The sequence below is a fragment of the Bos indicus genome, chromosome 3, assembly GCF_029378745.1.
Source record: "Bos indicus isolate NIAB-ARS_2022 breed Sahiwal x Tharparkar chromosome 3, NIAB-ARS_B.indTharparkar_mat_pri_1.0, whole genome shotgun sequence".
Classification (NCBI taxonomy): domain Eukaryota; kingdom Metazoa; phylum Chordata; class Mammalia; order Artiodactyla; family Bovidae; genus Bos; species Bos indicus.
The window spans coordinates 86,551,961-86,576,997 of record NC_091762.1 but is presented as its reverse complement, the minus strand read 5'-3'; the positions used below and the strand labels follow the sequence as shown (position 1 = coordinate 86,576,997).

The following is a 25,037-nucleotide window of genomic DNA, read 5'->3' as shown; positions in this document are numbered from 1 at the left end:
AGAGGAGCAAGCCCCATTGGAAACAAGGAGATTTGATCAGGAGCTATTTCAGCAATCAGGAAGAATGTGCGGAAGGACCTGGATTAAGGAAGTGACTGACAAGATGAAGAGAGGGGATGGATTCAAAATAAATTTGGGAGCTCAAATGTACAAGACTTGGAGACTGATTAAACACAAGAAGGGAGAGGGAAGTCAGGGGAAAGTGCTCCCAGGTTTCTGGTTTGAGTAGTGGAGGGATATCTGTGCCCTGTAACAGGCCAAGGCTGACGCCTTAATCCTGGCCGGAGGTGGAATCTGGAGAAAATGATAAATGGGGCTGGAGCGATTGAAGGACAGAGACCTGGGTAGACCACTAGGCTCCCCCGTTTTAGTGCAGGCTGCATGTCACCACTTCATTGAACTCAGAAATGTAAATACCGTTGCTGCTGCTGCTGCTTCTAAGTCGCTTTAGTCATGTCCGACTCTGTGCAACCCCATAGACGGCAGCCCACCAGGCTCCCCTGTCCCTGGGATTCTCCAGGCAAGAACACTGGAGTGGGTTGCCATTTCCTTCTCCAATGCATGAAAGTGAAAAGTGAAAGTGAAGTCGCTCAGTCATGTCCGACTCTTAGCGACCCCATGGCCCTCAGCCTACCAGGCTCCTCCATCCATGGGATTTTCCAGGCAGGAGTACTGGATGTAAATTAATTTTGTCATGAAAATCTGAAGTGAACTGTGGCACTGATGCCCACCAGCTTCGGACTAGACTTAAAGAAACCGGCAGTCTTCACCCTCTAGAAATGTCCCAAGAGAACACCTTCACAAATGGGAGACATGAAAGTGAGACCATGAACAAGTCTTGAAACTACCCAAATCCAGTAACCTGTTGTCCTGGAACCTCTCAGAAATTTACATGCTCCATAAAAAAGCATGTGGTTTGGATTGACTTTAATTGAATTCCCTTGCAAACCACAGATTCTAAGTTATCCCCTAGTAGGTATAACATTCAGAGAAGGCAATGGCACCCCACTCCAGTACTCTTGCCTGGGAAATCCCATGGATGGAGGAGCCTGGTAGGCTGCAATCCATGGGGTCGAGAAGAGTCAGACATGACTGAACGACTTCACTTTCACTTTCATGCATTGGAGAAGGAAATGGCAACCCACTCCAGTGTTCTTGCCTGGAGAATCCCAGGGACGGGGGAGCCTGGTAGGCTGCCATCTATGGGGTCGCACAGAGTCGGACATGACTGACGCGACTTAGCAGCAGCAGCAGCAGCAGGTATAACATTTATAGGAGACATGTTAGTTTACTCTGAATACCCCACTGATTTCTAACAGTAGCAGAACTCAGAATAAGATCATCTTTTACTAGAATGCCAGAGCTACATGTTGATTTCTGTAAGCCAAAGAAAATAGGTGTTGGTAATAAAAGAATAATGTTTTCAGATAAGAAGAAAAATATTTAATTCATTCCATGCTAATAAATATCAAACACAATCTCCTAAGAAAAACCACACACAATCTCCTTATACTGTTTGGTTTGTTTTTCTCTAATCCAACGCAAGGCATTTTCTTTGGGGGAAGAAAGAATACTTTTTCCAGGTCTGGAGATTAAACAATTTAGTAGTCGCTTCACGTTCAGCTTACAAAAAGGGGATTTGCATATGAACTTGCTTCGGCAAGAAAACACATCTGAGCGTGTTTCATGGGAACTATCTCTAACCATGGCTCCATCTTTTCTTTTCTTCATCCCTATAGGTCACTGGATTGAAACTATCTCAGGACCTCGATGATCTTGCCATTCTCTACCTGGCCACAGTTCAAGCTATTGCTGTAAGACACTTGAATGCCATTTTTAAAGAGATTTAGGTCTATTGATAAAGTTGAGACTGCATATCCCCCAGGATACATCATATGCTGTTGTGACAGAGATTCTAGGGAGCTTGCCAAAAATAGATGCTTGTCCAGAAGGAAATTCTGAAGATCTTTATCTACTTTACTAATAGCTTCACATAGCTGAGAACTAAAAGGAGTTAAAATCTTAGAACATCTTACCTACCATTTATCTACTTTGTCTTCTAAGTTCAATTAAATAGAAGCAAGCAAGCAGATGCCATGTTCTTGTGCATTAAGAAGAGCTGGCATTAAGAATGTCCAGATTTATAAAATATGTGATATTGTTCACTTTACAAAAGCATCCAGTCCGGGGTTCCTTTAAATAGTAAGCTTCCTTGGAACATGAAAATGTTTGTTTTTATAAATAGGTGCTTAAACGAAAGCATTGGATGGTTAGGGAAGGAGAAAGGGGAGAATTCAGTGTTAGGAACTCCTAAACTGAAGATCAACCAGAAATGAAAACAAGTTTTTAGAAGGTCAAGCATCACTGTCTAAGGACTCATTGTCTAGAGGTGATCTGTGAGTGAGCTACAGGAGGGCTCTAAACCCTGAAATAACATGAAAGATTGCATGTATGTGCATGTTAGAAAGTGCATTTGAAGGGAGTGAGTCATGGCTTTCAGGATCTCAGAGCTGGTAGGAACTCCAAAATAACAATAATCCAGTGAGGCTTAGTTGCTCTGCTCTGGAAAGGGAGTTGGAGACTAAAGGAAAGGAGAATCAGTTCCCTGAATTCTGAGTCATAGTTTATTTTTCATAAATATACCTACTTAAGCAAAGTACTTTTATTTATTCATGCTATATAGATATAACTATATGCTATTCAATTACTCTGTTCTCCACATGCCACTTTCATATCCTCATTGGTTTAAAGAATAGAATTACATACATAGTTTCTATATGTCCATATCATCAACTAAAGTACTTTCCTTTTGTTTGGATTTACCCAGGTACCACATACATACAATAAAAGAGCCGAGTTGGCCAACACAATTAAATAATCCTTTTTAGCTTATAAACAAGTTCATCTAGAAACAACTTACTGAAGCAACTGTCTTATTGATATAAGAGCTTGTCCAGTCCAGTAATACCAGTCAGCCTGCTTTATTTATGGGAACTTGGTTTAAAAAAAAAAAAAGGATAGTTCTGACATCTCTCAAAATGGCAAGAGTGACTAGTATGAAAAGATGAAAAAAAGGAGAACAGAAATATGCATCAGTAGTAAAGGTAGTTATTTAGTGATCTTGCTTTATAGTAAAGATAATAATAATAAATGATACAGTTTTGAGATATTATGTACCAGGTAGTAGGCTAAATATTTTACATACATTATATGACTTTACCTTATGAGGGAGGAATTATAATCCCTGTTCCAAAGATTAGAATCTAAGCCTAAGTGAGGTTAATTAACTTGCTCAGTTTCATACTGCTAGTAAGTGGCAGAACTGGGATTTAAACCCACAGATTTGTAAAATAAACCTGGGTACACAGTGTATTGAGGAGCTTTTATTTTCTGATGTTAATGTGTGGAAAGTCTTATAGTGGAATGAATCACAGGCATTAAAATGAATAATCTAGGAAAATATCAGAGCTGCATGAGGCTCATCCTTCTGAGTCCCTGCTAAGAGGGAAACATGAAGAAGGAGGCCACCCAGGATGAGCCAAGGGTCACCATCATCTGATGATCATCCCTGTTCCCTCTCACTGATGCCCACTGCCTGTGCCAGGCACCAAACAGGGTACCTTACCCACAGTGAGTAACCCTGTAAGTAGGTGGGCTTGTCTCATTTTACAGACAGGGAACACTGCTTGCCAAGGTCAAACAGCTAGTGCATGGCAGAGTCAGAATCTGAACCTCTGTCCTTCTGCTCTCTGGCTTTTGCTCTTTCATGTTACCATGCTACCATTGCTCTTGGATCAGTTTGTAAAAGCTACGTGATTGAAATAAGCCTTCAGGCATTCCCAAGAACAGTTTTGGTTTGACACATTTTAGAAAACATCATTAATCTGGCCAGGATTGTCCCACAGAGTCCCCTTCCTGGTAAGAACAGTGTAGCAGAAATCCAAGAATGTACAATGCAGGCCATGGGTGGGGGAAGGCTGGGGCGGGGGAAGCCAGCTACATTTTCCCGAACACCACACACTTGGCAAATCACTTTTGTTTGTAATAGGTCGTACATGTATTAAAAGCTATCATATTTATTCTCTCCATTGTTTTAATGACCTTTATAGCACCACAAAGGAAAGGCAATTGAAGACAGATTTTTCAATAAGGCTATGTTGTGCAGTCCATTGAACTGTGAGGAGTTCGGTCTGTTTTGCAAAAGTATCTGGGTGTTCTGATCTTTTAGTTCATTTGTGTGTTTTAATGTGCATTTTAATGAGCATTCTAATACCAGAGATTTTCCCATGATGTTCAAAAAAAAGTGTTCACTGACTATGAATATTCCTTACACCTATTGATTATAAAGTTATTTAAGCACATTCCTCTCCATAGCAATATCTATGGTTGACATTTTCTAAGAACAGAATGAAATTAAAGAGATATTGTAGTGAAGTTAATTTGAGACTATGCAAAACCCTTCATGAAGTGAAATTCTCTCTTGACCAAGCTTAATTGAAAGACCTGTCAAACACCCAGTTTATCCATAGCCTGTTCATCTATAGTTTTCTTTGCAGAATAGACTCTTTAAAAGTACTATTTGCATTTGAAGTCTCTCTATTTGCATTTGGTTCTGTACATTCCCAGTGGAACGGCCTAATTTTAATTTAAATTTCTCTGTGAAAACATTTTTTCCAGAAAGGTGAGCACAAAATCATTTTAGCACAAAGCCCTTTGGTGGGGCGTTTAAGGAGGGTGGAGTGTTTCACACAGAGTGGCGTTTAAGTTGCCGAAAGGGAAGGCCCTGTAACTAACCAGCAGCCTGAGTGGGAATTTCCTGCTGACAATGCCACACGGAGGATAGATCGGCCATCCCAGCCCCTCTGGAGGGAGCGCCTCTTGTTCTGATCGCTTCGCAACTTTTCCCAGAGAATGTGCTTTGTGTTACTCTCCTCTCAGGCCTGCTAATCACATGAGCCCCCAGGTTTCTGGTTTTAGAAATATCAGAAATATCCATTTTGCACGGCATCTCCATGCACGTTAGGAGGCAGCTTCCCCTCCCCTGAAGCAGACTGCATGGCTTTAAGCAAATGATGGAAATCCTAAATGGGGATAATAATATGCAGCTTTTGATTTTTTTTCATAAAATTAGAAGTGATGTTAAAGAGCATAGCAGAGTGCTTAGCCTATAGCTAATAACCAGAATAGCTCTCATTTCTAAATACCTTCCGTGTACTAGACACTCTTCTGTGAGCTTTACATATGCTGTCTACAGCAGCAACTTTGCAAGGTAAATATTTCTGTATTTCATCAAGTCTAAGACCACATTTTAAATTTTCGTTGCATATTAACATTTTAGACAGTCCATGGAGTTATCAAATGAAAAATATGATGTTTTATTCCCATTTTTAAAATGAGAATTGAGTCATGGAAAGGTTAGGTGTGAATTTGATTCTAAAAGTAGGTAAAATGCCTGAATGCCTTCCCAGGTTTTTTTTTTTTTTTGGTTTTGTTTTTTTAATTCAAAAGCCATACTCTTATTTCCTAGGTGCAGATTCATGCTCCTAGAGTAGACTAGGGTTACCTGGAATCCACGGACACCAAATGATCCATGGCAGATGTAAGGCCATTTGTAGGGCTCCTAAAATTAATTATAATACTATTTTATATATGACTTTTTTTCTGGGGAGGTCAGTAGGCTTTATCGTATTCTCAAGAGGGTTCATGACCGCCGCAAAAAGCTTAAGAAAGAACACCTGGGGGTAATCAGGCATATTCAATAAGCAGGATCTGGTCTTATAGGGTACAACATGTTTTAATCTTTTCTTTAACACACTACATCTGTGGATGATCTTTGGCGGCCCAAGTTTTATCTAATCCATATTCTTACTAGACTCGGTAATAGCTCCAACAAACCTGAAGACCTGTGGGCTGGAAATGCCTGGTTCTGCTCCTGAACTGCCCCCACTATTGCAGGAAAGGGGACCTCTTCCAGGACTCAAAAAGGGATCTAATACTCGGAAATGAACTGTCCAAGGAGACACACGTGCCGACAAAACAAGAGACTTTATTGGGAAGGGGCACCCGGGCAGAGAGCAGCAGGGTAGGGAACCCAGGAGAACTGCTCTGCCACGTGGCTCACAGTTTCAGGTGTTATGGTGATGGGATTAGTTTCCTGGTTTTCTGTGGCCAGGGCCCTTCCTGGTGGTGCAAGCACTGCTCAGTCAAGATGAATGTCAGCAAGAAGGATTCTGGGAAGTAGTAGGACATGTGGTGTCTCCTTTTGACCTTTCCTGAACTCTTCCACTTGGTGGTGGCTTATTAGTTCCAGGTTCCTTGCTAGGACCTCCTCCATCCCTCATCATTTACTCCACAGCAATCAGGATTTTCTGCATCCTGATGATTTCCTAAACCCTCTTCCCTTCCTTTGGTGAAGCTCAGATACTGCATGTCCTCAAGCTGAGCTGTCGTCGCCTTCTTTGTGCACTTGAATGCCATCTGACCAGAACCACTGTCTACCTTCACTGAACCTGTGAAGCCCACACCCCACCTTCTTGGTGTTTGCACCATCTCTTACCTCCCAGATCCTTAACCTCCCTTTCTCCCTTGACCTTCTCCTTCCCCTTGACCTTTTCTTCCATCTGCTTCAACCACTTCCTGTGTGCACACCTGGGACTTGGTCACTCTCCATAGTTGCTCTGTCTGAACATCTCAAGGGCTATCGTGACACCAAAATACCTTCTCCCTCATTTCTTCCCAGAGCCACTTTCTCTAACATCACTGTGCAGCTGCCTCCTAACATCATATCACAGTTCATCTTTTTGTTTTTAATCCTCTCTCAAATAAATGATGATTTGGAGACTTCCAGTTTTTTAATGTTCTAGGAAATTATGGTTTTTAGCTACTCTAATACCCTACCTAAAACTAATGACTTATGTATTAAGATTCACCTTGATGACCCTATGGTAGTATCTTCTTGTCAAGCATCAGTTTTTACTGAGTTTCGTGAACTGAACAAGACAAGGATGAAAATAACACATTTTCAAAAGATAGGAAGACACAAGGGCTGAAATGAAAATACGGTGAAGCTTGAGCCAAACAGGGCATGTGGTTTCTGCATCATCTCAGATCACTAAGGACTGATGAGGAATGGATTCTGGCACTGGACACCGTCTCATTAGAACCACTACCTGGCTTCAGGTGATAACAAAGGTTCTTTTAGCCCTTTGCCAGCCTGAAGTCTTGTGGCTCACCTTCCTTGTGCAATGAGAGCCCTCTTTCCATGTTTCTGCTGCTAAGTTTGTTGGCGCCATTTCCAAGGAACTAACTTCTTTAGTTCCTCTTTAAGGAAGGAAAACTGACTTAGAGATCTCCAGCAGCGATCTTTTGAAACAGAGTTTTTTGGAGCAGAGCTGCCAGTCACTCCATTCCCCATAACTTATAGAGCAGAGGTCCCCAGCCTGCCAGGTTGCACAGCAGGAGGTGAGTGGCAGGTGAGCTAGCGAAGCTTCATCTGTATTTACAGTTGCTCCCCATCACTCATGTTACCAACTGAGCTCTCCTTCCTGTCAGATCAGCCACAGCATTAGATTCTTATAGGATCACGAATCCTGCTGTGAACTGCACATGTAAGGGATCTAGGTTGCACGTTCCTTATGAGAGTCATCCAGAAACCACCAACCCCACGCCAGTCTGTGGAAGAATTGTCTTCCACAAAACTAGCCCCTGGTGCCAAAAAGTTTATCGTAGAGGATCTGGACCATAGTGGATACTCATCAAATCTGTGTAGTTGAATGAACTGTGTTAACACTGTCAACTTGTTTTGTCAACGTATGACTACTGATAGAAGCAAATGGTATAATAATTCAGAAGGTTTTGGAATCAGGCAGACCCAGGTTGGAATTCCCACTCTGCAACTTAATATAATGGCATTATCACGAGCAATGTAATCTCCTTGAGTCCTGACTTTCTAAGAGAGTATATATATGTCAGGCTCCAAGTGCAGGTTCTACTGCTGGGTAAACACTTAGCAAATGTTCTATATCATTTCCCTTTGCTACCATGCTGATGCTTTCTTCTATTTTTCCTTTTAAGTTCGGGACGCGCCTCATTATAGAGGCCATGGAGTCAGCAGGGCACTCGATCAGCACCCTTTTCCTGTGTGGTGGCCTCAGCAAGAATCCCCTTTTTGTGCAAATGCACGCCGACATCACTGGTAAGTATGAGGAGGAGGAGTAGAGATTATCCTAGACTTGACAGCACATGAATGTGGCCAAGATCTAGACAGGGTAGAAAAAAGGAGGATATAGGTGGGGTGCCATATTATTTGGAGCATTTATGTTAAAATGATTTTTTTCTTAAGTTAACTGCTGTTGTCATACCAGGAAAAGTGACTTCTATGTGTATCCAACTACTGGATGATGGTAAGAAATAAGAGAAGTTGGCAAGGGCCCGATCTTAGTTTTCAAATATTTACTTAAGAGTCTTGAGTACCTCTTCTCATACCCCACTTTGGGTAGTATTGAAGATACAGAAATGAAAACATGATTCTTGCCCCCAGAGAGCTCAGGGTCTGTGGAAGAAGGCGGACAGCAAACAGACACATCACATCTAGTGTAGCAAGAGCTTTGAGTGAGAAAAGCACAGGGTGTTATGGAAACACCATGACCTTGCCCTGGTTTGGATCTGTAACAGTGCAGGGCAAGTGACTGGCGGAAGTGATAAGCAAACCATCTTGAAGAAAGATTGCCGAGCCTGGCTATGGTGGGAGCTGCGGGTGTCTGGCTGCTGGTGGGAATTTGAGCCCTGATTGAAATGTCAAGATCCTGTGATTCCTTCTCAACTCATCAGAACCAGAGATCATGACACAGATGGAGGGAATCCTGGGTAATGGGCTGATCCTTCTGTGATCTGAACAGACAAAAGCAAGCAGGCTTTATAGTGCAGACTCCCGAGCCCCATGGAAGGGACTCCATGAATAGGAGGCCTGCTTGAGTCCCAGTGGCTGACCTGGGCTCCTTTCCCTCTGGACCTGCTGCCCTCATGCCTTTTGCTCCCTTTTCTCCCACTGTCTCCTGAGAACTCATGTTCCCACTCCCCACCACCACACGGAGGCCAGGTACCAGGGCAGGGCAACCAGAGGGAAGTGGGAAAGGATTGAACCCTGCTCACAGCCCAACTCCAGTCTCATCTGATTCTCCCTCCACTGGCCTCCATTCATCATGATCTCTTGCTGCCCCCCTGTCCCCTGTATGCCATACCTCTGATGAATGGGGGCTCCAGTTTTCTGCCAGACTCTCCCTTCCCCCCTCCAGGCCACGAAGATACCCACAGGTGAGAGCTTTCCCACACATAATGGGCAACATCACCCTCTTCACGTTATGAGATCAAACTCTGTTGCTGAACCCCTTCTTAGAGGTAGGGAAACAGAAGCATAGGCCAGTGAACAGTATCAAAAGCACACGGTCTAAGGGTAAGTATGTAAAAATAGGAGTAGAATTGACTACACTCAACTGCACTCCTACTCTGTGTCAAGGTAAATCACTTTATTTACATTTAATCTGCACACACCACCAAAGGTAGGAATCGGTGCCCCTGTCTTACAGCAGGGAAACTGAGGGTCAGGGAGGTGACTTATATTGACCATCCAAGGTCAGACACCTGGTAGGTGCCAGACTAGGATGGTACTGGGTGTGTCCAGACCTAATGTCCTCTACACTATGCTGCTGACCCAGGTTTCTTAACTTTTCTGCCCAGTTTATAACCATTTAATGATGAATCCCCCTTTCCTAAAGTGTCCAAAACCTATGGAAATGGGCCATATGGAGGCAGAAAAGACGTAAAAAAGGAGCCCAGATTACCTTATAATTTTCCCTAAGAGAAAAGCCATAACTAGCTTGTTCAAATACAATTCATACTTCAGATCTGATCTGTGAGTGACTTTCCAACATCCAGCCTCCAAAGAGCCACCAAGACTTCCTGCCTGGATCTAGGAAGGGAGATAGAATCAACCCTGGCTGACACATCACCAGAGGGAATAGGAAACAATGGCCCGAGAGCAGGGCAGCCGGCCCTGACTCTGCACTGTGGCTCCAGCCTTTAGGAAAGTGAGTTCTCTTCCAGGCCTCACACCACTGAGCTGACTCAGAAGAAAGGGGTGCAGTGGCTTCATAGAAAGTTCTACTTTGGAAACTGTTCTGCTTTAGGCTGTCAAATGAAAAGGCTGTTAATCGTTATTTGGATTCCGATTGAAACTGGACCCTTTGTCTCTGACTGTGGACCAGTTACAGTTTTGAACAAAGGGATCTTTTCTTTGGCCTGAAATGCCTCTGCCTGGGGAAGCCTGTGATTGACAAGTGATGGCAAAGTGCATCTGCCTTGAAATGCTTTGGGTTCTGCTAGACTCATTAATGCATCAGATAAAATAGTTCACATTCCAGGCAAAGCTGCCTTCTTCCTCTCCTTCACCCAGCACTCTGCAAAAAGAACACATTTGCATTTGTTTCTGTAAAAGACGGGTACACAAGCTGTGGGTGTATAGGTAGAGTGTTTGGTGCCTTGAAAATTGTAATTGCTCTAGTTTTCCTGCAAACAAAGCTATAGAAAGAACCATAGACCTGATACATGGGTCTCAGGAATACATGTGAAAACATAATGGAATTTGGCAGATTCATTGGAGATAGTATGGAATAATGGAGCAGAGCACTAGCTCTGTGACTTTAGGCAAATTGCTTTACCACTCAGCCTCATTTCCCCCTTCTGAAAGGTAGAAATAATATTCTTTCCCTCATAGAGAGCATGCCGAGGAATAAATACTCATGAGTTTGTGTGCACCAATCTCTGTGCTTAGCTTAAGATAAGTGTTCAGTGAATGTTAGTTCACTTCTTCCCTTCAGGCAGCCCCACGCCGAAAAGATGGAGGTGCATTTTAGAAAAAAAGAAGTTAAATATTTTGTAAGCAAGTCTTTGCCATTTGGGGAACAGTCTGCTCCTGCCTGCTCCATGCAGGGAGAGAAGGGAGAGCAGGATTTTGCCAACTTGAGAAATGTCCTCTACGTGAGGAAGAAGAATCTTGTTGTACCCTGGGCATATAGTTAACTGTGGTTTCAAGAAATACTTGGTGTGTACTGAGTAATTATAGGTTTCTCTCACTGACTCGGGACTAAATGTTCCTCCTAAATTTTGTTTTGAAAAATTCTGGCCATTTCAGTAGGGGTTTCCCTGTGCCTGTCTTATTCATTATTCAGTCATTTACTCTTTCATGTATTCATTCTCTGAGTTTGGCACGGGCATGTAAAGAAGAACAGTCCTGTCCTGCCAAGAGGCTCATTACAAACAGAAAAAGTGTTCTTGTGCTCTGACCACTCTCCAGAGAGGATAAGGAGACCCAGAGGACGTTGGTGTCAGTATGAGTCAGATCCAAGCAGAGAGCAGATGACACACTCACATTGGATTAACTGGAGATAAGTCCAGTAAAGGGTCTGTTTAGAGGCATGGGCAGGTTTGAGGGAAACCCCGGCCACCAGGCAGTACCATGAGTCTACTCACAGTCTAACTACCCCGAGGCTTCCAGGGGCCAGGGCGGGAGGTAACCCACCTGGGGCTGAGGGGCTGCGTGAAGAAGGGCCGCCTGACTGCAGATGAGCTCAGTCAAGGATGTGATCAGAGGGCAGGGGGCCTGCAGACATGGTCCATACAGGTCAGTGTCCCAGGACCCAAATCGGATAAACATGAAGAATTTGGGATTTTCCAGGCAAGAATAATGGAATGGGTTGCCATGCCCTTCTCCAGGGGATCTTCCAAATCCAGGCATCAAACCCTCATCTCTTGTGTCTCCTGCATTGGCAGGCGGGTTCTTTGCCACTAGTGCCACCTGGGAAGCCCAGTTTAGTGCTTTCTCTAAGCCACAAACTCTTTTAAGTGCCTTATTTACAATATCACTTTTTTTTTTTTTAAAGTATAGAAGTTGGGTCAATTTTTTATGAGAATGTTCCGAAACAGTATTAAAAATGCTCAAATAAGCTTGTAAATTCTCACAACAACTCTGTGAGATCAGTGGAATTTCAACCTCATTTTGCAGCTGGGAAAACAGGCACAGAGAGGTTAAATAACTCACCTAGGGTCACACAGCTAAGACAGCGAGGAAGCCAAAATTCAAACCCTGGCAGCCTGACTCCAGAGTACTTTGGGCTGCAACTGGAGAGCTGAGAGGGGATCCACCCAGCTCCCCCTGGAGTCCCATTCCCGAGGACAGGGGCCGTGAACAGTTCTTCTTTGCTCAGACCAGTGAGGCTTTAACAGGGAAAGAAAGGCTAGGAGGCAAGCAGCATGTGGGATGATGTCATGTGATAAGTCCAAAGCCCATGGGATGGTCAAGATCACATTCCCATCCCCACGATCCCCAGACTCTGCAAAGGCTTGTCATGCTCTCTCCACGTGTGGCCCACACAGCCCTCCCACGTGGCCTGGTGTCTCTCCTGCCTTCTGGACGACTGATGGGCATCTCCCCCATTCTTTCCCCACTGGTCCACTTTCCAGCCCAGGCGAAGTGCACCTAGAAGGCCCTCACCCCTCATTGAGATTCATCCTAACACCACCATTCTGAAAGGGATTGTGTTGAGCCCTGCACGTACCCTTTCCCATTAAATTCCAGCAAACCTGTTATTATCCCCATTTTACACAGGGGGAAACTGAGGCTAAAAGTGTATAAATGACTTGCTGAAGAACACAGGGCTAGTGGAACCAGGTTGAGCTTTTCCCAGAGACCCCACCCCATCTTATCAGCAAAGTCTCCAGCACTGCCCCTGTGGGTGGTGCTGGTATTCCTAAGTCTGCTGGGATATGTGTGAGAATTCTGTCCCCTGTTCCCTTCATCAAGGGTAGCTGGGGAAAGGGCCCCAACCTTGGAGTGGGATGATGAGTTAGGAGATGGTGGGAGGGCAGAGGAGGCTATGTCCAGGAAGTCTTCTCCAGAAAAGACAGGAAGAAAAATCCAGTCTTTGGAAAAACAATGTCTTGAGTAAAGGAAGATCCTACAGGTCTGGCCACAGAGCTTACCTCTGTGGAGTTTGCTGCCATCTCCTGATTATCAAAAATATTTATATTTTATGTATTTTTTTTCATATGCACACATATAAAATACAAAGAATTCTAAATTATTCCTGTTCATCTTAAGTCCACTTTGAGCTAGGAGTGTTCCTCCCTACCTGGTGGACCCCTACTCATCCTTCATAGTCTTATTGAATCCTGAGCTCCACTGCTCTGACCCCCTTCCCCATCTCAAAAATTTATTCGTTCATCATATAAGCACTTACCTGTGCTCAATACCAGTCTCAATTCTAGGGATTCAGCAGTGGACAAAATAAAGCCTCTGCCCTCATGGAGCTTGTGTTCTAGCAGACAAGACAGAAAACCAGAGAAGTAATAATACAGTGTTGAAGGGCATTGAGGAAGTCAAGGGGGATAAGGGATGTTGTGGGTAAGTTGTCATTTTCCTTCGGATGGCCAGGAAAGCCACAATGGGAAGACATGTTTGCACAAACTTGCAGGAAGGAGTTGCCCCAGGGACATCCTGAAGGAAGTGACCCAGACAGGAGGAACAGCACAGGCAAGGCCTGAAGCTGATTCAGGAAAGAGCAAGGTGACAGGATCATGCGGCCTGGAGGAGAGGAGGAGCCAGTCAGGGTGGGAGAAGTAGCCCTGGTCCTGGAGTGCCTTGTCAGCCTTGGTAAGGGCTTTCGCTTGCACTCTGAGAGATGTAGGAGCACCCCCCCTCCAAGGTTCATCACACCCTCTGTAACACTTCCCTTTTCTTAGTGCATCTCAGTTATAGACTGAACCCCATGTGAGGCCTCTGTCTCTTTCTCATCCATCTCCCCTTTGAGACCTGAGTAGCAGAGAAGTCAGATTCATCTCTGTCTACCATAGGCTCAGTAGAGCACTTCAGAAAAGTTTGTAGAAAACTACTCGAAATGGCAGGTAGCAGCTAGCAGAAGCCTAGAAACCCTAGGCAGAAAAGTCTCCTGAGTTGAGGTGTGTGTGTGTGTGTGTGTGTGTATGTGTGTGTGTGTGTGTGTGTGTGTGTGTGTGTGTGTGTGTGTGTGTGTGTGTGTGTGTTGGTTCCCAAGGGACCCTTGTCTACGGTACTGGCAGGCAGGTAATCCTACAGAACTGGAACTGCAGGGGGCAGGGAGGGAGCCCTGCCGCTGCCTCTACATCAGGTGTTTGTGCTGCCGGGGCTGCTGACTGGCTCCCCTGGCCCTGCTCCCTAACCAAGGTGTGGCCTTGTTCTGCGCAGGCTTGCCTGTGGTCCTGTCGCAAGAGGTGGAGTCTGTTCTTGTGGGCGCTGCTGTTCTGGGGGCCTGTGCCTCGGGGGATTTCGCTTCTGTACAGGTATGTGAGGACCAAGGGGTGGGCCGTGGCCCCGCCTCTGTCTGGGGCTGTCCTTCGTCTTGACAGCAGCTCATGTCTTGCAAAACACACACAGGATATAATTAAGAAATGATAGGTTCCAGCCAGGGAAAGCACAAACACTTCTAGCCTCAGACGTATTTATTGCAGTTTTCATTTGACTTGGCCTTCGTTACTGTCAGTTGTTCTGTTCTTCTATTGGCTTTCTTTTTTTTTTTTTTTTCCTCCTTTAAAATAGCTCTTACATGATTTCATCTAAATTTCCCCATTTTTTTTCTTTTAGCAAGTGAAACAGGTAAGGTAGAAAACTTAAATTTTTCATGTGAATTTCTGATTTTTATTTGCTTCCTTCATCTCCACCTACCACTTTTTAAATACCTCCAAGGCCTCTTTCAACAAGAGACACAAATGAAAATGTTTGTAAAAGGGAATTAAAAGAAAAAAATAAGGAACAGAGATACAGGAAGAAGGAAACAACTTGCTGGTGATGATGGAGCACACAATTTGACTCTGAGCTTCCTGGCAGCCAAGACAAAAAAGAACACATGATAAGTTGCATAATTCTTATTTTCAAAAAGAGGAAGCATATTAGTCTCTTTGGGAGACAAAGCTTTTCCTCCCACCAAATTGCAAAAGACATTTCACACATGGGTTTTATGGAGAGATTTTGAGTTGTAAAATAATAAGGCTAACAATAGGTTTACAAAAAGGTAGAGAAACCATATGGATTAGGGCTCAGAGCACAAGCTCTGCAATCAGCCCTCACTTGACTTCCTACAAGTTCTGTGATCTGCTGTTCACTCTGTTTCTTTATCTATAATAATAATCAGGAGCACATGAGTTCTTTCTCTGAATCAGGAATGTACATTCAGTCCCACAACAGCTCTATTATCCCCCTTTTATAGTTGATGAGTCTGAGGCAAAAGAAGTTAAATAACTTGGCTTATGTTGAAACAGCTAGTAAATGCCAAAACCAAGAAGTCTGGCTCCGAAGCTGTAACTGAAAGTTGAAGAAGTATTTGTTCAGCTGAGCATCAGAGAGCTTAAGTGACTTGCCCACGGTCTCAAGGTTGGGACTAGAAGCCAGGTTTTCCATTAGTAGCTCAATAATGAGAGCTTTATTTATTGTAACCTTCTTTTGTACCAAGAACTATTCTAGGTGCTTTTCATATAATCTTCCTGGTACCTCTCACAACCCACATGGGCAACGGAGATCCAGAAAGATTACAGAATTTAAGGGTACATATTGGAAATGGTCACATGCAAGGGTCTCATTCCAACACTTTGAAAGTGTAATGCCCTGCACCCTGTCCAAGCCGCTCAAGCTGATGCTTATGAACTATCTCTTCCAAAGAATTGAACCCATTCATGACTGCTTGTGGATTTTTTTTTTAATTTTATTTTATTTTTAAACTTTACAATATTGTATTAGTTTTGCCAAATATCGAAATGAATCCGCCACAGGTATACCTGTGTTCCCCATCCTGAAGCCTCCTCCCTCCTCCCTCCCCATAGCCTCCCTCTGGGTCGTCCCAGTGCACCATCCCCAAGCATCCAGTATCGTGCATCGAACCTGGACTGGCGACTCATTTCATACATGATATTATACATGTTTCAATGCCATTCTCCCAAATCTCCCCACCCTCTCCCTCTCCCACAGAGTCCATATGAGATGGATGAAACTGGAACCTATCATACAGAGTGAAGTAAGCCAGAAAGAAAAACACCAATACAGTATACTAACGCATATATATGGAATTTAGAAAGATGGTAACAATAACCCTGTGTACGAGACAGCAAAAGAGACACTGATGTATAGATGGTCTTATGCTTGTGGATTTTAACTGGAGTTTTTATACAAAGATGGGAGAGTTGAATTTTCAACATTTTTCTGGATTTTCTGGTAACTGTCAGAAACGTCACATGGAGGTATTTATTGTTGAAATGTCAGTGACTTATTTTAATGTATTGATTGATGAAGATGTTCTCAGAACTAGCTGCCTCGCCCTCCCTGGGATGAAGCATAATTGCTAAAACAAAGCAGTAGAGATGCTTACTAAGGCTCTGCATAGGTTAATTCATATTATGAACTGGAAGTTTCTTTTCCCTTAAAATTCAAATGTTGAATCCTGAATCCTGCAGCATGATGATATTTAGAGATGTGGCCTCTGGGAGGTAATTTGGATTAGGTGAGGTCATGAGGGTGGGACCTCTATGGTGAGATTAGTGCCCTTCTAAGAAGAATACTGGACCTTGCTTTCTCTGTGTTATGTGAGGACACAGCCCAAAGGTAGCCATCTGCAAACCTGAACCAACCCTGCTGGCACCTTGATATTGGCACCTTGAGAAAATAGATTTATGTTGTTTAAACACTCAATCTGGTATTTCGTGATGTCGGCCCGAGCAGATGAAGACACCTCATTTAATCTTGACAGTCTCCAGGTAGGACTTTTTATTCCTGTGTTATATATGAAGAAAACCAGGCTCAGAGATGTTTTAAGAAATTTGCCCAAGGCTACAGTTAATAAGGGACAAAAGCAAAATTGAAATCAAGGTCATATATATCCTCTGCCGATTTTCTTTCTGTTTTTATTTATATTTTTCTTTTTTCTTGAAAAATGTTTTTTGGCTTCTTATATGTTCAAGGGTGAATTTTCTGCAAAGGAATGTCATTGGTCACAAGGAGATTGTCTACAGACAAAACAGAGTAGTGTGACATGATCTGACTGTTCTGTCCAATTCTTCATACCATAACTTATAGCTCCTCGTTGATATTTTAGTCATATTTGGAGTTTCTAACTCTGAGAATATTCCACTCACATCTTCTCCTAGATGGAAACTGAGCCTCATCCCACACTGACGTCTTCTTCACTACATAATATTCTCCCTTAGTCTTCCAGAAAAGTATCTAAGATAAGGTAGACTGAATGTTGGAATCAGTGACTTGAGTAGCAACTGCAAGGCTTACCACATTTTAAAGACAAGCTCCCATCCCCTGTTCAACCCACAAAATTAAGTGCCTCTCCTGATTATTTTTAGGAGACACTATAATCTAGTAAAGAAAGCCCGCAGGTGCAAGAGACCTGAATCTTACCTGCCATCACATGCCAGAGAGAACCCATGTGGTCTTGACTTCTGTGTGTGGTTGTTATACATCTTCAAGCAGTGTCACTTGACCTCTCCAGGTGCTTGTTTCATTTGTTTATTTCCTTTTAAAAAAATGTTTAATTAAGAATTGCCACACCTGTGGGACTGACTGCTGAGATAGCGCCTTTGAAAGGTTCAGTGACCTCCATGAAGTTCAGTTCAGTTGCGTCCAACTCTTTTGCGACCCCATGGACTGCTGCATGCCAGGCCTCCCTGTCAATTACCAACTCCCAGACTTTACACAAACTTATCTACATTGAGTCGGTGATGCCATCCAACCATCTCATCATGTCATCCCCTTCTTCTCCTGCTTTCAATCTTTCCTAGCATCAGGGTCTTTTCAAATGAGTGAGTTCTTCACATCCAGTGACCAAACTACTGGAGTTTCAGCTTCGGCATCAGTCCTTCCAATGAATATTTAGGATTGATTTCCTTTAGCATTGACTGGTTGGTTCTCCTTGCAGTCCAAGGGACTCTCAAGAGCCTTCTCCAAACCACAATTCAAAAGCATCACTTCTTCAGTGCTCAGCTTTCTTTATAGTCCAACTCTCACATACATACATGACTACTGGAAAAACCACAGCTTTGGCTAGACGGACCTTTGTTGACAAGGTAATGTCTCTGCTTTTTAGTATGCTATCTAGGTTGGTCATAACTTTTCTTCCAAGGAGCAAGCATCTTTTAATTTCATGGCTTCAGTTACCATCTGCAGTGATTTTGGAGCCCCCCAAAATAAAGTCTGTCACTGTTTCCATTGTTTCACCATCTATTTGCCGTGAAGTGATGGGACCAGATGCCATGATCTTGGTTTTCTGAATGTTGAGTTTTAAGCCAACTTTTTCACTCTCCTCTTTCACTTTCATTAAGAGCTCTTTAGTTCTTTGCTTTCTGCCATAAGCATGGTGTCATCTGCATATCTGAGGTTATTGATATTTCTCCCAGCAGTCTTGATTCCATGAACCTCCATGAAGCCCAGGTATAATTATCAACATTGTTATAATGATTATGTTTGGAAATGTAAATACATGTACACTTGGATTCATTCATCTCTCTCTAAAGAAGAGATGCAAACCTCTGTGCCCCAGGTCTGGGGACCAGATCAGGACTCTGGCAGGTTGAGGTGAAACAGAATAACTTCCTCCCTGTGATTCATATTCTTCAACCTGAACTTCAAACTTCAAACCTGAACTTCATAGGTCCTAACTTGATCTTCAGGATGCCTGCTACCCCTTCCTTTAAGAAAGCTGAGCAAAGCTTGCCAGCAACTCAGTGATTCCCATGGGCCATATGTTTTGTCTTCTCATAGGCTACACATATGGTAGCTGGATAAAGAATTTCACTTCTTATCTAGATGGGCTGACTTTGGTATGTTCAGCCAGTGGCATCTCCTTCAGATGAAGGAAAGGATAAGAAGACTCCAAAAGACCCAGACTACGTGCCTGGGGAGACAGAATTTCCCAAATTCTTAGGCCCATGAATGGATGACATCAGCCAGGGATAGAGTGCTATGCCTTCCTTTGCCAGTACAAACAGATCAGAAGAACTTAGACTTGTGAATTTTACTTATAGCTATTGCACACTTCTATATATTTCAATTCTGGGGAAAGTGTATCAGCTGGAGGGAAAGGGATAGTGGATGGAATTTTCTGATGGGTTATTAATGAGAGAGATTACTCAAGTTACAAGGCCCATTGCTATTCAAATTTTGCACTCCACTGACAGTTCCTACTTCCACCCTTTGTTTATTTATCCATTCATATTCTCATCCTCAGAGTCTTCCTTTCTTCCCCTGCCCTTGTCTGCCCTCCCTTTAGACAGCTAAAGTCTTCCCCAGTTCAGTTCAGTCGCTCAGTTGTGTCCAACTCTTTACAACCTATGGACTGCAGCATGCCAGGCCTCCCTGTTGGTCACCAACTCCTGGAGCTTGTTCAAACTCATGTCCATCGAGTCAGTGATGACATCCAACCATCTCATCCTCTGTTGTCCCCTTCTCCTCCTGCCTTCAATCTTTCCCAGCATCAGGGTCTTTTCCAATGAGTCAGTTCTTCGCATCACGTGGCCAAAGTATTGGAGCTTCAGCTTCAGCATCAGTCCTTCCAATGAACATTCAGGGTGGATTTCCTTTAAGGTTGACTGGTTTGATTTCCTTATAGTCCAAGGGACTCCCAAGAGTCTTCTCCAATGCCACAGTTCAGAAGCATCAATTCTTCCGCAGAGTCTTCCTACTCTTCCCTTTTCAAATTAGGATCTCACAAAGGGTATTGATATAGCCATCCAGCCACATTAAACAATAGAATAATAATATCTTAAAGCAGGGGTCCCCAACCCCCAGCCCACAAACGCCCAGCCTTCCTCCCTCCTTATAGTCATAAAAACATGGAATACAGGCAGTCTTGGCATCTATCTGACCTCTCCCCCATCCCTAGAAGGTCACCCACTGCTCCTGTGTCCATCAGTGCACTTCAAAGTGATCCTCTCTAATTCTGAATGTCCTGGAATGCAAATAATCACAATTAGAAGTTGGGAGCATCCCATAACAATTCTGTAGGCTCCTAGGTCCTGGAAAATTAACAAACTAGAAAAAATAACTTTATGAGCTATCAGCACACTTCCATTTTCTAAGCACAGACAATAGAGAAGTTCTGAGAAATGCAAAGGACACATAAAACAAGAAACCGGGTTCATGATGCCATGAGAGAAAAACTCAGTCCAATGGCAAAGAGGCAGAACTACAACATGGCTTTCCACTTTCTGCTTCCTTCAGGCCCTCTGCAGAAGTCATTAGCTTCCTGTAATTTCTTATCTTATAAGGCAGTTTTTTCTCCCCAAGACTATTTATATAAAATAAGCTTTAATTCTAACAGTGCTATTTATCTTGACACCCACCCTCCCCACCTCAGGAGGAGGCGGGTAAGCAGTAGAGAGAAGCCTCTAAAGCAAAAATCAGCAAAATGAGACGGTGACAGGAGATCAGAATGAATTCAGCCATCTTTCAGGGTAAGGAAAACAAGCCCTTGGAATCAACCAATTAATCAAAACCTCTTTTCCTCCCATGGTGTGAGGGCTGCTGCCTCTGAAAACCATTGACTCCATGTGTTCCCACCATCAGCTTTCCTTGTCACGTTCCAGACAGACTCCTGTGTCTCGCAGACCAATACGTGTAAGCGGCCAGTGGAGAGCGGTGATTACTCACCCTTTCTGTAATGTGTGCCCACAGGATAAACGATCCACGCTGACCGCAGTGGTCTACCCTCAAGGTCAGTCCTTGCAAACACCCTCACTACTTAGCCAAAACCTCTCCTCCTTTCTGTTCTTTTTTGCGAGGTTTTACTTCATTTGGAGCCAGTTTATATTCATCACCTATTATGTGCTTCAAAGCCTGTGGTTTTGTATGTGACACAATACGTCTCCAGTCTGCTTTATTTTGTGAGAGTCAACTTTCTGTGCTTTTTAGTTCTGTTTGGTTTTCTGTCACCATAAATACCAGTTTTACATTTTGCAAAGTAAAGTTGATTATCATGATCTTGCTTTCTGGAGGTTTGGAAGGACGGATAGATTTATATAATGGATGTTCAGAAATATGAAACCATCCCATTTCTTGGTACATTCAATATTAATTTGCTGAGTTTTTTCCTTTTTCTGTAATACAAGTAATAATAATTCATGTTCATTGGGAAAAATAATAAAATTCAGTTAAGCTGAAAGAAAAGTATGAAAAGTTTTAGGATAGGATATTGCTATCCTAAAACTATCACTATATTATATTCTGGTTTCTGTCCTTTTAATCCTTTGGTCCATATTTTAAAATTACTTTGTACTTTTATTGATTGCAGAAATGTATTCATACAATGCATATTGTTTTATAACCTTTTCCCCCACCCCAAAATACATAGTAAACATCTATATTTATCATTTTTGTGGGCTGTATAATTTTTTGCCCCATAGAAAATGCCGTGACTTATTTTTTCCAGTCCTCTAGTTTTGAATATTTAGGTTGTCTCTGTTGTTTTAAGGAATGTTGCAACTAATAACATCTCTGTAGCTAAAATTTGCCCACCACACCCTAAATTATTTCCAGAAACTAAATTATGGAAGTATAGTTGTTTGGTCAAATAGTTTGCCCAAGCTTTAGGACTTTGATACATATTAGCACTTTATACTCCCACCAACAGTGAGTGAAATTTCAGGGCTCACATTTCTTATGTGTAAGGAGTCTTTTGGTATGAGTTTTAGTTTCATTTGGTTTTCATTCCCAGGCCTCTTAAAATCCCATTCATTTCACATATGGTCCTGATACTGTCAGCTCTCTTTAGTAGCCTTTTGCCCTTTGCTGCATAAGCATATGCTTCAAGAGCTATGAGATTCTGGTTTCTTATTAAGTAGATTCAGGCCTCTGATTGGATTTTCAATGTCCTATCCCATATGTGAGTGCCTAATAGAAAATCAACAGAAAATCCTGAAATGGTAATTAATTTAAAGAAGTATTAAATTAAGAATGTGATATTGCCCTTAACATTCTTTATACTTACTGCCATACCTGGTTAACAGTACATTCTTATATTTTTTGAAAATTGCTCCTACTCAAAAAAAACAACCAACCAACCACAAATTCAGGTCCTGATTAATTACACATCTCTTACTCTAATCCGGTTTGCAAAATGGCATCATGGATATAAAAGTCAAAAATTAGGGACTTCCCCAGTGGTTAAGATTCAGTGCTTCCACTTCAGGGGTACATGGGTTTGATCCCTGGTTGGGGAACTAAGATCCCCTAATGAAGACTTACTGTATAGCACAAGGACCTCTACTCAGTGCTCTGTGGTGACCTAAATGGGAAGGAAATCTAAAAAAGAGAGCATATATGTACACATATAACTGATTTACTTTGCTGTACAGCAGAAACTTTAACACAACATTGTAAAGTAACTATCAGTTCAGTTCAGTTCAGTCGTTCAGTCGTGTCCGACTCTTTGTGACCCCGTGAATCGCAGCACACCAGGCCTCCCTGTCCATCACCAACTCCAATAAAAATAAATAAATATTTAAAAATAGCTCAAAATTGGAATTCTGTTTTTAAGAGATTATTTCAATATATAAGATATATGACATTTGACTCTCCTGCTCTTTATAGGGTGATCCTAGATCAAGGCCTGTTACTTTCCATCCTATGTCAGTCATGGAATCTTTGGTTTGTCATTCGTAGAATCTCTGCAGCAACCAGTGGATGTTAACAGTCCCCACTGTGCAGATGGGGACAGTGAGGCATCAGTTCAGTTCAGTTCAGTCGCTCAGTCATGTCCAACTCTTTGTGACCCCATGAATCACAGCACGCCAGGCCTCCCTGTCCATCACCAACTCCCAGAGTTCACTCAGACTCATGTCCATCGAGTCAGTAATGCCATCCAGCCATCTCATTCTCTGTCGTCCCCTTCTCCTCCTGCCCCCAATCCCTGCCAGCATTAGAGTCTTTTCCAATGAGTCAACTCTTCGCATCAGGTGGCCAAAGTTTTGGAGTTTCAGTGAGGCATGAAGAGGTCATATAACCTTGTTCTTTTTGTTCCAACAAACCATGCTTTTTATATCTGTTGCTTGGAAAAAGCAGAGATTACCATGTGGCAGCTCAGCTGCCCTTCTAGGGTGGAATGGATAATAGAATAATCAGCATCCATGTTTATCATTGCTACTTTGTTGATTATGACTTGTAGAAATAAAAAGAAGAAACATACCCTGTTTGGTTTGGAAGCTTTCTACTTCTTTTGTTTGGAGAAGACTGCATACCATGTTCCCAGTAGTGTTTTATCTTTTTGTATTTAATCATAACCTGTCCATTTACTTTTTATAGAGATAGATATAAAAAAGCACTTAACTAATTAAGAACTTTAGTTAAAAGACAGTTTTTATGGTATTGTTATTAACACAGAGGTTTAGGCTAACAAACATTTTTTTCAAATATCTCCTTCCTCCTGCAGTTTTTACTCAGGAACTTAAGAATTGGGCTTTTATAAAAACAAACAATAGCCAAATATCTACTGAGTCCTTTAGTGGCTTAGGAGGATTTCAGAACTGTAATTCTAAAATAAAGTTTACCTACTTCTCTTTGACTTAATTTTGTTCAAGACAACATTTTATACTGGTACAAATCTGAAGAAATATATTAGATTATTTTGTAGAAATGAATGTCTATACATACTTAATTCATCATTCTAATTATCATTTATGCTTTTACTTTTTATGGTGAATTTCCTTGTTGGGATAAATTAGAAATTTCTAATAATTAGAAATTTCTAATAAATTAGAAATGAATAAGTTGGGCTTTTTTCTCTTTAGGATGTTAGGAATAGAAGATCTGTGCAATATAAATTTAACATTCAACACAGTAAATTAAGCTATAGAAGCAAATAAGACAGGAGGGAAGATAAGACCTTTAGTTAAATCAGAAATTGTCTGTAATTGGGGAAAAGTTCTTTAAAATGCCTACATGTGCACACACATAAATGCGCACATAGATACCACTGGACGAAGATTGATTCAGAGCCATGGAATATTTAGAGGTCTTTCTGAAATCTATGAAAGACTTCTGATTGCATCATTGAGGCAAATGATCAAGATGTATGTGAGAGAAAAATATCATTATTACAGTTACTTATTGGAAATGTTTGATACTTTGCAGTGAGCCATAAAGTACTACGGGTACAGAAACTTGGATGTCATCTCTCTAATCATATACATATCAAAGAAATTTTAACATCTAAAAATTTAATATCATGTTAAAAGTGATTCAAAAGGAAATTTCCTATACTATTATCATCATAAATTTTACAAATGAAGAAACAGGGTAGGAAGGTTTAAGTGACTTACCAAAGTCAAAGGCTAGAAATGGTGGGAGCCAGAATCCAAGGCCTAGGCTAGAATTCCAAAGCTGAAGATTGTTCAACTTAATCATACTTGGAAGTGGACTCCTGTGGGGCTGAGTGTGATTACCATTACTTTTTTTAAATTTTTTAAAATTTATTTTATTGAAGTATAGCTGATTTACAGTATTGTGTTATTTTCTGCTGTGCAACAAAATGATTCAGTTATACTTATGTATACCCTCTTTTTCATATTCTTTTCCATTATGGCTTATCACAGGATATTGAATATCGTTCCCTCGGCTATCCAGGACCTTGTTGTTTATCCATCCTGTGTATTTTGCATCCTGTGTAGTTTGCATCTGCTAATCCCAAACTCCTAATCCATCTCTGCCTCACTCCCCCTCCCCCTTGGCAACCACAAATATGTTCTCTATATCTGTGAGTCTGCTTCTCTAGACAACTAGAATTTGAATATACCTTAAAATGTCACTGTGTTAGTCAGGGTCTTCACAGAAGATACCCTCAAATGGATAGTTGTAGGGAGTTTAGTAGAGGGACTGTTTACAGACTGTAGACTGCCTCTGGAGAAATCACAAGGGACGATGTAGTACACTGGAATCTGTAAGAGCTGGACCTTAAGAGGTGAAG

At 42.1% G+C, this 25,037-nt stretch overlaps 1 protein-coding gene across 15 annotated transcripts in view; it reads left to right on the top strand.

The window, feature by feature from the left end:
- Positions 1 to 25,037, top strand: part of FGGY (FGGY carbohydrate kinase domain containing) — a 525,569-nt gene that overhangs the window by 398,968 nt on the left and 101,564 nt on the right. For all 15 annotated transcript variants that reach the window (XR_011564145.1, XM_070780298.1, XM_019957367.2 and 12 more), the window contains 3 exons: positions 1,740 to 1,814; positions 8,074 to 8,194; positions 14,276 to 14,370. Coding sequence is in view for 14 of the 15 variants with exons in the window: in XM_070780298.1 (XP_070636399.1) it covers positions 1,740 to 1,814; positions 8,074 to 8,194; positions 14,276 to 14,370 (291 nt within the window). In the remaining variant the exon portion in view is untranslated. The remainder of the gene's footprint in view (positions 1 to 1,739; positions 1,815 to 8,073; positions 8,195 to 14,275; positions 14,371 to 25,037) is intronic.